General features: G+C 49.5%; 1 protein-coding gene across 4 annotated transcripts in view; it reads left to right on the top strand.

The window, feature by feature from the left end:
- COL14A1 (collagen type XIV alpha 1 chain) overlaps positions 1–13333 on the top strand; it is a 248413-nt gene that overhangs the window by 219588 nt on the left and 15492 nt on the right. For all 4 annotated transcript variants that reach the window (XM_075352910.1, XM_075352908.1, XM_075352907.1 and 1 more), the window contains 2 exons: positions 6005–6058; positions 8773–8844. In XM_075352910.1, the coding sequence (XP_075209025.1) occupies positions 6005–6058; positions 8773–8844 (126 nt within the window). The remainder of the gene's footprint in view (positions 1–6004; positions 6059–8772; positions 8845–13333) is intronic.

The raw sequence follows: 13333 nt of genomic DNA, 5'->3' as shown, positions 1-13333 counted from the left end.
GTAAACATACAGGCACCATAAGTGTGGGCAGGGACACATCAGAGTAAACATACAGGCACCATAAGTGTGGGCAGGGACACATCAGAGTAAACATACAGGTATCATAAGTGTGGACAGGGACACTTCAGAGTAAATATACAGGTATCATAAGTGTGGACAGGGACACTTTCCAGAGTAAACATATAGGCACCATAAGTGTGGACAGGGACACTTTTCAGAGTAAACATACAGGCACCATAAGTGTGGACAGGGACAGTTTCCAGAGTAAACATACAGGCACCATAAGTGTGGACAGGGACACTTTCCAGAGTAAACACACAGGCACCATAAGTGTGGACAGGAACACTTTCCAGAGTAAACATACAGGCTCCATAAGTGTGGACAGGGACACTTTTCATAGTAAACATACAGGTATCATAAGTGTGGACAGGGACACTTCAGAGTAAACTTACAGGTATCATAAGTGTGGACAGGGACACTTTTCAGAGTAAACTTACAGGTATCATAAGTGTGGACAGGGACACTTCAGAGTAAACATACAGGTATCATAAGTGTGGACAGGGACACTTCAGAGTAAACATACAGGCTCCATAAGTGTGGACAGGGACACTTCAGAGTAAACATACAGGCACCATAAGTGTGGACAGGGACACTTTTCAGAGTAAACATACAGGCACCATAAGTGTGGACAGGGACACTTCAGAGTAAACATACAGGCACCATAAGTGTGGACAGGGACACTTCAGAGAAAACATACAGGTATCATAAGTGTGGACAGGGACACTTCAGAGAAAACATACAGGCACCATAAGTGTGGACAGGGACACTTTTTAGAGTAAACATACAGGCACCATAAGTGTGGACAGGGACACTTTTTAGTTTAAACATACAGACATCATAAGTGTGGACAGGGACACTTCAGAGAAAACATACAGGTATCATAAGTGTGGACAGGGACACTTCAGAGAAAACATACAGGCACCATAAGTGTGGACAGGGACACTTTTTAGAGTAAACATACAGGCACCATAAGTGTGGACAGGGACACTTTTTAGAGTAAACATACAGGCACCATAAGTGTGGACAGGGACACTTTTTAGTTTAAACATACAGACATCATAAGTGTGGACAGGGACACTTCAGAGTAAACATACAGGCACCATAAGTGTGGACAGGGACACTTTTTAGAGAAAACATACAGGCACCATAAGTGTGGACAGGGACACTTCTCAGAGTAAACATACAGGTATATAAGTGTGGGCAGGGACACTTTTCAGAGTAAACATACAGACATTATAAGTGTGGACAGGGACACTTCAGAGTAAACATACAGGCACCATAAGTGTGGACAGGGACACTTTTCAGAGTAAACATACAGACATCATAAGTGTGGACAGGGACACTTCAGAGTAAACATACAGGCACCATAAGTGTGGACAGGGACACTTTTCAGAGTAAACATACAGGTATATAAGTGTGGGCAGGGACACTTTTCAGAGTAAACATACAGACATTATAAGTGTGGACAGGGACACTTCAGAGTAAACATACAGGCACCATAAGTGTGGACAGGGACACTTCTCAGAGTAAACATACAGACATCATAAGTGTGGACAGGGACACTTCTCAGAGTAAACATACAGACATCATAAGTGTGGACAGGGACACTTTTCAGAGTAAACATACAGGTATCATAAGTGTGGACAGGGACACTTTTCAGAGTAAACATACAGGTATATAAATGTGGGCAGGGACACTTTTCAGAGTAAACATACAGGCACCATAAGTGTGGGCAGGGACACTTTATAGAGTAAACATATAGGCACCATAAGTGTGGACAGGGACACTTTTCAGAGTAAACATACAGGTATCATAAGTGTGGACAGGGACACTTTTCAGAGTAAACATACAGGCATCATAAGTGTGGGCAGGGACACATCAGAGTAAACATACAGGCACCATAAGTGTGGGCACGGACACTTTTCAGAGTAAACATACAGGCACCATAAGTGTGGACAGGAACACTTCTCAGAGTAAACATACAGGTATCATAAGTGTGGACAGGAACACTTCTCAGAGTAAAGATACAGGTATCATAAGTGTGGACAGGGACACTTCAGAGTAAACATACAGGCACCATAAGTGTGGACAGGGACACTTCTCAGAGTAAACATGCAGGCACCATAAGGCTAGGTTCACACACTGCGTTTTTTTGACGCTGCGTTTTTGTGCGTTTTTTGCGGCAAAAAACGCACAAAAACGCACCCGCGTCAAAAAAACGCGGCAAAAAACGCGCGCGTTTTGCCGCGATTTGGTGCGTTTTTTGCTGCGTTTTGCTGCGTTTTTGCTGCGTTTTTGCTCACTGCGTCTTTATGCGTTTTTTATCAGTGAACAAAAAAAAAGGTCTGATGTCATTTCCTTCTTCAATATGTTCTTCATTCTCCACTAATGTATGCAGGAGAGCAGACAGCTGCAGAACTACAAGTCTCAGCATACTCCATCCAATAGTGCATGCAGGAGAGCAGACAGCAGCTGCAGAACTACAAGGCTCAGCATGCTCCATCCAGGACTGTATGCTGGAGGGAGAGTCAGGGGGAGCAGACCTACAAGGCTCAGCATCCTCCATCCAATAGTGTATGCAGGAGAGCAGACAGCAGCTGCAGAACTGCAAGGCTCAGCATCCTCCATCCAATAGTGTATGCAGGAGAGCAGACAGCAGCTGTCGAACTACAAGGCTCAGCATCCTCCTTCCAGGACTGTATGCAGGATTTCTTTGCCCCCCCCCCCAAAAAAAAAATGACGTGGGCTTCGCCATATTTTTGTATGCTAGCCGGGTACAGCAGGCAGGTACGGGCTGCCCCCAACCCCCAGCTGCCTATTTGTACCTGGCTGGGAACCAAAAATATAGAGAAGCCCTTTTTTTTAATTATTTCATGAATTTCATGAAATAATTAAAAAAAAAAATGACGTAAGCTTCGCCTAATTTTTGTGTCCAGCCGGGTACAACTAGGCAGCTGGGGATTGGAATCCACAGTGCAGGGTGCCCATGCTTTCTGGGCACCCTCGCTGTGAATTGCAGTCCCGCAGCCACCCCAGAAAATGGCGCTTTCATAGAAGCGCCATCTTCTGGCGCTGTATCCAACTCTTCCAGCTGCCCTGATGCCGGGTGGCTCGCTGGGTAATAATGGGGTTAGGGCTAGCTGTATAGCTGGCCCTAAGCCCGAAATTCATGGTGTCACGCCAATATTAGACATGGCCACCATGAATTTCTAGTAAAGATAAAAAAAAAACACAACACACAGAAAAATATTTTTATTAGAAATAAAACACAACACAATTAGTGACTCCATCTTTATTGAAATAAAGCACCCCCCTCCGCAGTAATCCTGGGTCAAGGGTCCCGCGCCGTCCAATCCGGATCCAATATCATCTGATCGGTTTGCTGGAAGGCAAAGCGATCAGATGATGTGTCAGGTTCTAGGGGCTGAATCACATCACACATCAGCTGATTGTATAAAAGCCGATTATACAATCAGCTGATGCATCGGTGCAAAAAAAATAAAAAAAAATAAAATAATACTCACTTATGTGCTGATTACCGGCAGCTCCTGCAGCGATGGGGCGGGAGTCTGATCCTGTCCAATCGCTGCAGCAGCTGCCGGTAATCAGGGATGAAGTCTCCTGACGGCAGGATCAGCTGATAGCCGGCCGGGCGTCCGCGTCACCGCGATACTTACGACCACCTGATGCGTCAGGTGACTGCATCAGGTGATCCATCGCCAGGTCCTGCATCCTGCAGGCATACGTACCCGGGGAGACTGCACACACCCGGAGCGGCGGTACCGTGACAGAATCTGGGAACGGACATGGCACCGGGACCCTGCAGACAGGTGAGTATAACTTTTTTTTTTTTCTACTGTTCACTTTTGATTGCCGCTTCCATCTCCCGCCCAGACATGGCGCCGCACGGCAGCATACATGCACAGGACCGGAGGTGGAAGCGGCGGTGACGGTACCGGGAGGATTCATGCTTCTGTGCTTACTGACAGAAGGAATCCTCTTCCTGTACACGTCACTTTACTACCCACCTCCTGCGTTTATAGCTGCGTTTTTGGTCTTAGAAACGCACCAAAACGCACCAAAACGCAGCTATATTTGCAATTTGCGTTTCTCATTGCGTCTTTCAACATCCCATTGCACTCAATGGAGGAAAAGCGCAGTGAAAAACGCGGGAATAATTGACATGCTGCGTTTTTGTGGCACCACAAAAACGCAGCTGAAAAAAAAACAGTTGTGTGCGGACAGCAAAAATGAAAACTCATAGACTTTGCTGGGGAAGCAAAGTCCTGCAGTTTTGAGGCCAAAAACGCACCCGAAAAACGCGCAAAAACGCCGCGAAAAACGCACTGTGCGCACATAGCCTAAGTGTGGACAGGGACACTTCAGAGTAAACATACAGGCACCATAAGTGTGGACAGGGACACTTCACAGAGTAAACATACAGGCACCATAAGTGTGGACAGGGACACTTCTCAGAGTAAACATACAGGTATCATAAGTGTGGACAGGAACACTTCAGAGTAAACATACAGGTATCATAAGTGTGGACAGGAACACTTCAGAGTAAACATACAGGCTCCATAAGGGGTGCTTCACACACGGCGAGCTCGCTGCCGAGATCGCTGCTGAGCCACGCTTTTTGTGACGCAGCAGTGACCTCATTAGCGATCTCGCTGTGTGTGACACTGAGCAGCGATCTGGCCCCTGCTGCGAGATCGCTGCTCGTTACACACAGCCCTGGTTCGTTTTCTTCAAAGGCGCTCTCCCGCTGTGACACACAGATCGCTGTGTGTGACAGCGAGAGAGCGACAAATGAAGCGAGCAGGGAGCAGGAGCCGGCGTCTGGCAGCTGCGGAGGCTGGTAACTAAGATAAACATCGGGTAACCAAGGTGGTTACCCGATATTTACCTTAGTTACCAGCCTCCGCAGCTCTCACGCTGCCTGTGCTGCCGGCTCCGGCTCTCTGCACATGTAGCTGCTGTACACATCGGGTTAATTAACCCGATGTGTACTGTAGCTAGGAGAGCAAGGAGCCAGCGCTCAGTGTGCGCGGCTCCCTGCTCTCTGCACACACAGCTAAGCGGTGTGCGCTGGTAACTAATGTAAACATCGGGTAACCATACCCGATGTTTACCTTAGTTACCAGTGTCCGCAGCTTCCAGACGCCGGCTCCGTGCAAGCGCAGCGTCGCTTGCACGTCGCTGCTGGCTGGGGGCTGTTCACTGGTCGCTGGTGAGATCTGCCTGTTTGACAGCTCACCAGCGACCATGTAGCGATGCAGCAGCGATCCTGACCAGGTCAGATCGCTGGTCGGATCGCTGCTGCATCGCTAAAGTGTGAAGGTAACCTAAGTGTGGACAAGGACACTTCAGAGTAAACATACAGGTATCATAAGTGTGGACAGGGACACTTCACAGAGTAAACATACAGATATCATAAGGGTGGACAGGGACACTTCAGAGTAAACATACAGGCACCATAAGTGTGGACAGGGACACTTCAGAGTAAACATACAGGCTCCATAAGTGTGGACAGGGACACTTCAGAGTAAACATACAGGCACCATAAGTGTGGACAGGGACACTTCAGAGTAAACATACAGGCACCATAAGTGTGGACAGGGACACTTCAGAGTAAACATACAGGTATAATAAGTGTGGACAGGGACACTTCAGAGTAAACATACAGGTATATAAGTGTGGACAGGGACACTTCAGAGTAAACATACAGGCACCATAAGTGTGGACAGGGACACTTCTCAGAGTAAACATACAGGCACCATAAGTGTGGACAGGGACACTTCAGAGTAAACAAAATTGGATGTTGATCCAAACATTTCTTTCACGCCTAAGCATTTATGACACACAAAAAAAGAAAAATAGAGGATTAACCATTCACAGTAACAACAATTTTACATTTTTTTTTTTTCTTTTATCTGTACAGGGTTTCCCAGGAAAAGATGGCCCGACTGGCCCATCAGGTCCTCCAGGCACAATGGTAAAGCGCTTGTTTTTGGTGTTTTGGCTTTTGCATTTTACATTCGCCGATATCCAGTGACCTAAGAATGTCTTTTAGGCTGGTTTCAGTCGTCCATGTTTCAGATACGTGTGACATCCGTTTTTAACACAGATGCCACACATACCCATGTTATTCCATGCTGTACTCCCACGGTCGTGTTTTTACATGGACCGCGCAACCCCTCATGGCCCTGCATGCACACATGCGGACATGTCCATTTTTTCTCTGGCAGCACGGGTGTCACATGGATCGCACACTGATATGATCCGTGAGACATCAGTGTGACACGTCCCGGAGAAAGCACGGGTCTTTAAATAAAAAGATTTTCTATATTACCTGTATCCAAAGCTGTTTTCTCACTGTCCTCGCGATGCTGTCCTTGGTGGTGCTATGCCCAGCGCTGTCTCCGCGATGCTGTCCTTGGCGGTGCTCTACCCAGCGCTGTCCCCATGATGCTGTCCTTGGCGGTGCTCTACCCAGCGCTGTCCCCATGATGCTGTCCTTGGTGGTGCTATGCCCAGCGCTGTCCTCGCGATGCTGTCCTTGGTGGTGCTATGCCCAGCGCTGTCTCCGCGATGCTGTCCTTGGTGGTTCTCTACCCAGCGCTGTCCCCATGATGCTGTCCTTGGTGGTGCTGTACCCAGCGCTGTCGTCGCGATGCTGTCCTTGGCGGTGCTCTACCCAGCGCTGTCCCCATGATACTGTCCTTGGCGGTGCTCTACCCAGCGCTGTCCCCATGATGCTGTCCTTGGCGGTGCTCTACCCAGCGCTGTCCCCATGATGCTGTCCTTGACGGTTTTCTACCCAGCGCTGTCTCCATGATGCTGTCCTTGGCGGTGCTCTACCCAGCACTGTCCTCCCGATGCTGTCCTTGGCAGTGCTCTACCCAGCGCTGTCCCCATGATGCTGTCCTTGGTGGTGCTATGCCCAGCGCTGTCCCCATGATGCTGTCCTTGACGGTTTTTTACCCAGCGCTGTCCCCATGATGCTGTCCTTGGTGGTGCTGTACCCAGCACTGTCCTCGCGATGCTGTCCTTGGCAGTGCTCTACCCAGCGCTGTCCCCGGTGGTGCTGTCCTTGGTGGTGCTGTACCCAGCACTGTCCTTGCGATGCTGTCCTTGGCGGTTTTCTACTCAGCACTGTCCCCATGATGCTGTCCTTGGTGGTGCTATGCCCAGCGCTGTCCTCGCGATGCTGTCCTTGGTGGTGCTGTACCCAGCGCTGCCCCCAGCGCTGTCCCCAGCGCTGTCCCCATGATGCTGTCCTTGGTGGTGCTATGCCCAGCGCTGTCCTCGCGATGCTGTCCTTGGTGGTGCTGTACCCAGTGCTGTCCCCAGCGCTGTCCCCATGATGCTGTCCTTGGTGGTGCTGTACCCAGCACTGTCCTCGCGATGCTGTCCTTGGCGGTTTTCTACCCAGTGCTGTCCCCATGATGCTGTCCTTGGTGGTGCTATGCCCAGCGCTGTCCTCGCGATGCTGTCCTTGGTGGTGCTATGCCCAGCGCTGTCCTCACGATGCTGTCCTTGGTGGTGCTATGCCCAGCGCTGTCCTCGCGGTGCTGTTCTTGGTGGTGCTGTACCCAGCGCTGTCCCCATGATGCTGTCCTTGGTGGTGCTGTACCCAGCGCTGTCCCCATGATGCTGTCCTTGGTGGTGCTATGCCCAGCGCTGTCCTCGCGATGCTGTCCTTGGTGGTGCTGTACCCAGCGCTGTCCCCAGCGCTGTCCCCAGCGCTGTCCCCATGATGCTGTCCTTGGTGGTGCTGTACCCAGCACTGTCCTCGCGATGCTGTCCTTGGCAGTTTTCTACCCAGTGCTGTCCCCATGATGCTGTCCTTGGTGGTGCTATGCCCAGCGCTGTCCTCGCGATGCTGTCCTTGGTGGTGCTATGCCCAGCGCTGTCCTCGCGATGCTGTCCTTGGTGGTGCTCTACCCAGCGCTGTCCTCGCGATGTTGTCCTTGGTGGTGCTCTACCCAGCGCTGTCCTCGCGATGTTGTCCTTGGTGGTGCTATGCCCAGCGCTGTCCCCATGATGCTGTCCTTTGTGGTGCTCTACCCAGCGCTGTCCTCGCGATGTTGTCCTTGGTGGTGCTATGCCCAGCGCTGTCCCCATGATGCTGTCCTTGCTCCAGCTTCCATCTCCTCACTGCGGTAAATATTCTATTAGTATAATGAGCGGCGGTCAGGAGCGGGAGGCAGCAGAGAAGACAGCGCTGGATACAGGTATACAGGTGAATATAGAAAATCTTTTTACTTAAAAGACCCGTGTTTTTTCTGGTACGTGTGACACGTATGCAAACACAGATGTCACACATATGACCATAACCATGCATGCGACTAGTACCTGATTAAACATGGACATCTGAAACTGGCCTTAAGAGTCATCCTTAGGCTCGGGCTGCAGGCGGACACGCGGCCACTGGAGGAAAACTGCGGCATTTCTGCAGCCTGATGCACAATTAGATGTTTCCTTCTTGGAAAGCGTCTCATCTTGTTTGGAGAAACTGGTTTGCTGGATATAATACAATGTGGTTTGTTGGGAGCAAGAAGGACTAAACAATCTGTGGCTTTACTTCTTACTGCAGTGAGGTCTTCTAACTCATCCTTAAGAATTAATGAATCATTCAGCTGCACAGCGCCGGCATATGTGGAAGATGTGCCCTGTCTACAATTGATGTGGTCATTTTTTTTGCAGGGTGCACCAGGCAGCCCAGGATCTCCGGGTGTCCCAGGAAGCAAAGGACCTCAGGGGGATTCTGGACCCTCGGTATGTGAGCTGCGTTACTAACCTGAGAGTGATTGTATGTAGACGGTAAATCACAGACGCACAGGGCGAAGACACAGGAGATTCACCAGCTGGTGCATAGTCATGGAAGCTCAAAAACTGATCAGAAGAGGCAGTTAAAGAGTTGTCCAGCACTTTACATTGATCGCGTATCTGTAGGATAGGTCATCAATATCTGATTGGTGGGGTGGTCATACCTAGCGCCCCCACCGGTCAGCTGTTCACAGATGTCATCATTCAAGAAGCTGCACATCCCAGCGCCGTGAGTTATTTGCAACTGATACACTCCACATCTCATCACATCCGGCCAATACCAAGATTAGTTGGTCGGTCCCGGGTTTCGCACCCCACATCAATCTGATATTGATGACCCATCCTTAGCATAGACCATCAATATAAAGTACTGGACAACCCATATTTAAAAAAAAAAGTTTAGTTTATTTTTATCAGTTAATAAAATGCAAAAGTGAATGAACAAAAGGGCAATTTAAATCCCACCAATACTTGGTGACCGCCCTTTACCTTCAGCAATTCTTCTTAGGACCCTTGTCACTTGTAAGCAGCATTGAAAGAACTCGGAAGGGAGGTTATGCCAAACATCTGGGAGAAGTGACCCCAGATCTTACATGCTAATCCTTATGTCTATTCATGTAATCCCAGACAGACACCTAATTGCCCGTATTTCTCAGCTCTGAGGACACCAAGAAATTGACAACGTTGATGACCATAGACACAGTGGACAGGCAAGGAAACTTAGTGAAGAAGATAAAAGACAGATAATGGTACTTCTAGTGATAAGTGGGCACTACCATGCTCAGGTGCTCAGTACTCGTAACTAGTGATGAGCGAGCACTACCATGCTCGGGTGCTCAGTACTCGTAACTAGTGATGAGCAAGCACTACCATGCTCGGGTGCTCAGTACTCGTAACTAGTGATGAGCGGGCACTACCATGCTCGGTGCTCTCAATACTCGTAACTACGGTAGTGATGAGCGGGCACTACCATGCTCGGTGCTCTCAATACTCGTAACTAGTGATGAGCGAGCACTACCATGCTCGGGTGCTCAGTACTCGTAACTAGTGATGAGCGGGCACTACCATGCTCAGGTGCTCAGTACTCGTAACTAGTGATGAGCAAGCACTACCATGCTCGGGTGCTCAGTACTCGTAACTAGTGATGAGCGGGCACTACCATGCTCGGTGCTCTCAATACTCGTAACTACGGTAGTGATGAGCGGGCACTACCATGCTCGGTGCTCTCAATACTCGTAACTAGTGATGAGCGGGCACTACCATGCTCGGGTGCTCAGTACTCGTAACTAGTGATGAGCGGGCACTACCATGCTCGGTGCTCTCAATACTCGTAACTAGTGATGAGCGGGCACTACCATGCTCGGGTACTCAATACTCGTAACTAGTGATGAGCGGGCACTACCATGCTCGGGTACTCAATACTCGTAACTAGTGATGAGCGGGCACTACCATGCTCAGGTGCTCAGTACTCGTAACTAATGATGAGCGAGCACTACCATGCTCGGGTGCTCAGTACTCGTAACTAGTGATAAGCGGGCACTACCATGCTCGGTGCTCTCAATACTCGTAACTAGTGATGAGCGGGCACTACCATGCTCGGGTGCTCAGTACTCGTAACTAGTGATGAGTGACCACTATCATGCTCGGGTGTTCAGTACTCGTAACTAGTGATGAGCGAGCACTACCATGCTCGGGTACCAAGCCCCTGAGCATGGTAGTGCCCACTCATCACTAGTTACAAGTACTGAGCACACGAGCATGGCAGTGCTCACTCATCACTAGTTACGAGTACTGAGCACACGAGCATGGTAGTGCCCACTCATCACTAGTTATGAGTACTGAGCACACAAGCATGGCAGTGCTCACTCATCACTAGTTACGAGTACTGAGCACCCGAGCATGGTAGTGCCCGCTCATCACTAGTTACTAGTACTGAGCACCCGAGCATGGTAGTGCCCGCTCATCACAAGTTATGAGTACAGAGCACCCGAGCTTAGTAGTGCCCGCTCATCACTAGTTACAAGTACTGAGCACCCGAGCATGGTAGTGCCCGCTCATCACTAGTTACGAGTACCAAGCACCCGAGCATGGTAGTGCCGCTCATCACTAGTTACAAGTACTGAGCCCCCGAGCATGGTAGTGCCCGTTCATCACTAGTTACGACTACCAAGCACCCGAGCATGATAGTGCCCGCTCATCACTAGTTACGAGTACTGAGCACCCGAGCATGGTAGTGCCTGCTCATCACTAGTTACGAGTACCAAGCACCCGAGCATGGTAGTGCCCGCTCATCACTAGTTACGAGTACTGAGCACCTGAGCATGGTAGTGCCCGTTCATCACTAGTTACGAGTACTGAGCACCCGAACATGGTAGTGCCGCTCATCACTAGTTACGAGTACCGAGCACCCGAGCATGGTAGTGCCCGCTCATCACTAGTTACGAGTACTGAGCACCCGAGCATGGTAGTGCCCGTTTATCACTAGTTACGACTACCAAGCACCCGAGCATGGTAGTGCCCGCTCATCACTAGTTACGAATACCGAGCACCCGAGCATGGTAGTGCCCGCTCATCACTAGTTACAAGTACTGAGCACCCGAGCATGGTAGTGCCCGCTCATCACTAGTTACGAGTACTGAGCACCCGAGCATGGTAGTGCCCACTCATCACTAGTTACGAGTACTGAGCACCCGAGCATGGTAGTGCCCGCTCATCACTAGTTACTTTCTTTTGAAATTGGAAGGGAACCTAGACATGTTACATATATTACAATGAAAAGTTTTGCTGTCAGTAACGTTAACTGGTGTTGTTGAGCTTAAATTGTGAAGTTTTAATTTTCAGAAGTTTTTAGCCTCTGTGTGTTTACAAGAGACTGTTCATTCACTGACATCAATCCCAGACCATGAAAATGGTAAAAAAAACAAACACAAATCATTTTAGAAAATGTTGTAATGTTTTATTATTTCAAGACTAGAGAACTGTAAAAGCCGCTGATCTGCCGTCACCCTCCAGATCCCGATTCAGCAGAACATCCTGCAATAACCTTGCGTCTTACGGCCCAGGCCACTTTGCTATAGGGACACAGCCCCCCTACATATTATTTCAGTCCCGATCTGAGGAGAGTATAATAAATGGAGCTGTGTTTTTCCAGCTTTCATTAAACGCAAGCAAATCCTGAGTAAATATGAAATCCCCGGAGCTGCGCGCTGGGAGGTGCCCGCCAGGAAATTACCCATAGGGGTACACAGGGGGAATTCTGCCGGACGTATCTGCACACTGTCCCGGCACTCAGCTGTCAAAGCAACGCTTAGAATATGCCATTGCCTTACCAGTGCCCATGGGGCAAGAGTGGAGGGGGGGCACATACTTTATTTTGGTAAATGCAGAATAAAAATATTGAAAAATGTAAATTTAAAGGGACGGGAGCATATGTTTGTCCGTTATCAGAATTAATAGCGAACTGTCAGGGATTATTTCTAGTCAATGTGATAGGCAAGAGTGTGGATATGTCATAAAAGGCTTCGGAGTCTCCCACCTATTGAGGTCCCCTGGCACCCAACCGCAAGTCACTGAGACTTATCTAAAATTATGCACCCCTCTTTTCATTGAAGTATATGGGAATTATTGAAAGAGCCATATATTTGGCTACCTTTACATTCATCATCCTCACATGGAAAAACAGGGATCATGCGACCCCCATTTTCTTTGGATCATAGAATAATTGTAAGTATGGATTTGGAAATATGGGAACTTGATTACTCTAATACTGATAAGCTTACTGTCATGTCCACCTCCGGAGGCTGCACTGCGGCGAGTAAAGGTGGACCCACTGGAACACAGGGAAATTCCGGATTCACCCTCTTCATGAGAGGGGCTTGGCTAAGCGCCCACCACGAGGCACACGCCAGGTGCTACTCCCAGGGCAGAGACCGGAAAGGGGGCAGCTGACACCCAAGGCAAAGTGGACTCAGGAGTAGACAGGCTGAGGCTGGTGGCACGGCCAGGATAGACAGGTACAGTCTCTGGTGTAGCAAGGACTACCAGGTTAGTTGAGGCTGGAGGCACAGCCGGGACGAACAGGCACAGTCTGTGGTATAGCAAGGCTACTGGGGTAGCTGAGGCTGAAGGCACAGCCGGGATGGACAGGCAGAGAAATAATACGCTGTAACAAAAGCACAGAGGACAAGGGGACCTAACAACTAGCTAGCTAGGGCAAACACTAACTAAACACGTTGCTCAGGCACCTCCCCTAATGGGAGAGAGCCTTATCTACCTTGTACCTCTCAGCAGTAGTCTGAGAGGCACTTCCTGGAAGTGATGAGCTGGCCCTTTAAGAAAAGGGACACTCTCAGAGGATCTGCGCTGTGTGCACAGGTCCCGGGAGGTGGAAGCAGGGAGCACACACGTAGTGGAGTGAGGCAACGCCAGGACACATGTG

The sequence above is a fragment of the Anomaloglossus baeobatrachus genome, chromosome 6 (genome assembly GCF_048569485.1).
Source record: "Anomaloglossus baeobatrachus isolate aAnoBae1 chromosome 6, aAnoBae1.hap1, whole genome shotgun sequence".
Classification (NCBI taxonomy): Eukaryota; Metazoa; Chordata; class Amphibia; order Anura; family Aromobatidae; genus Anomaloglossus; species Anomaloglossus baeobatrachus.
Note: the sequence above shows the minus strand (reverse complement) of the source record. Positions and strands in the feature narration are given on the sequence as shown.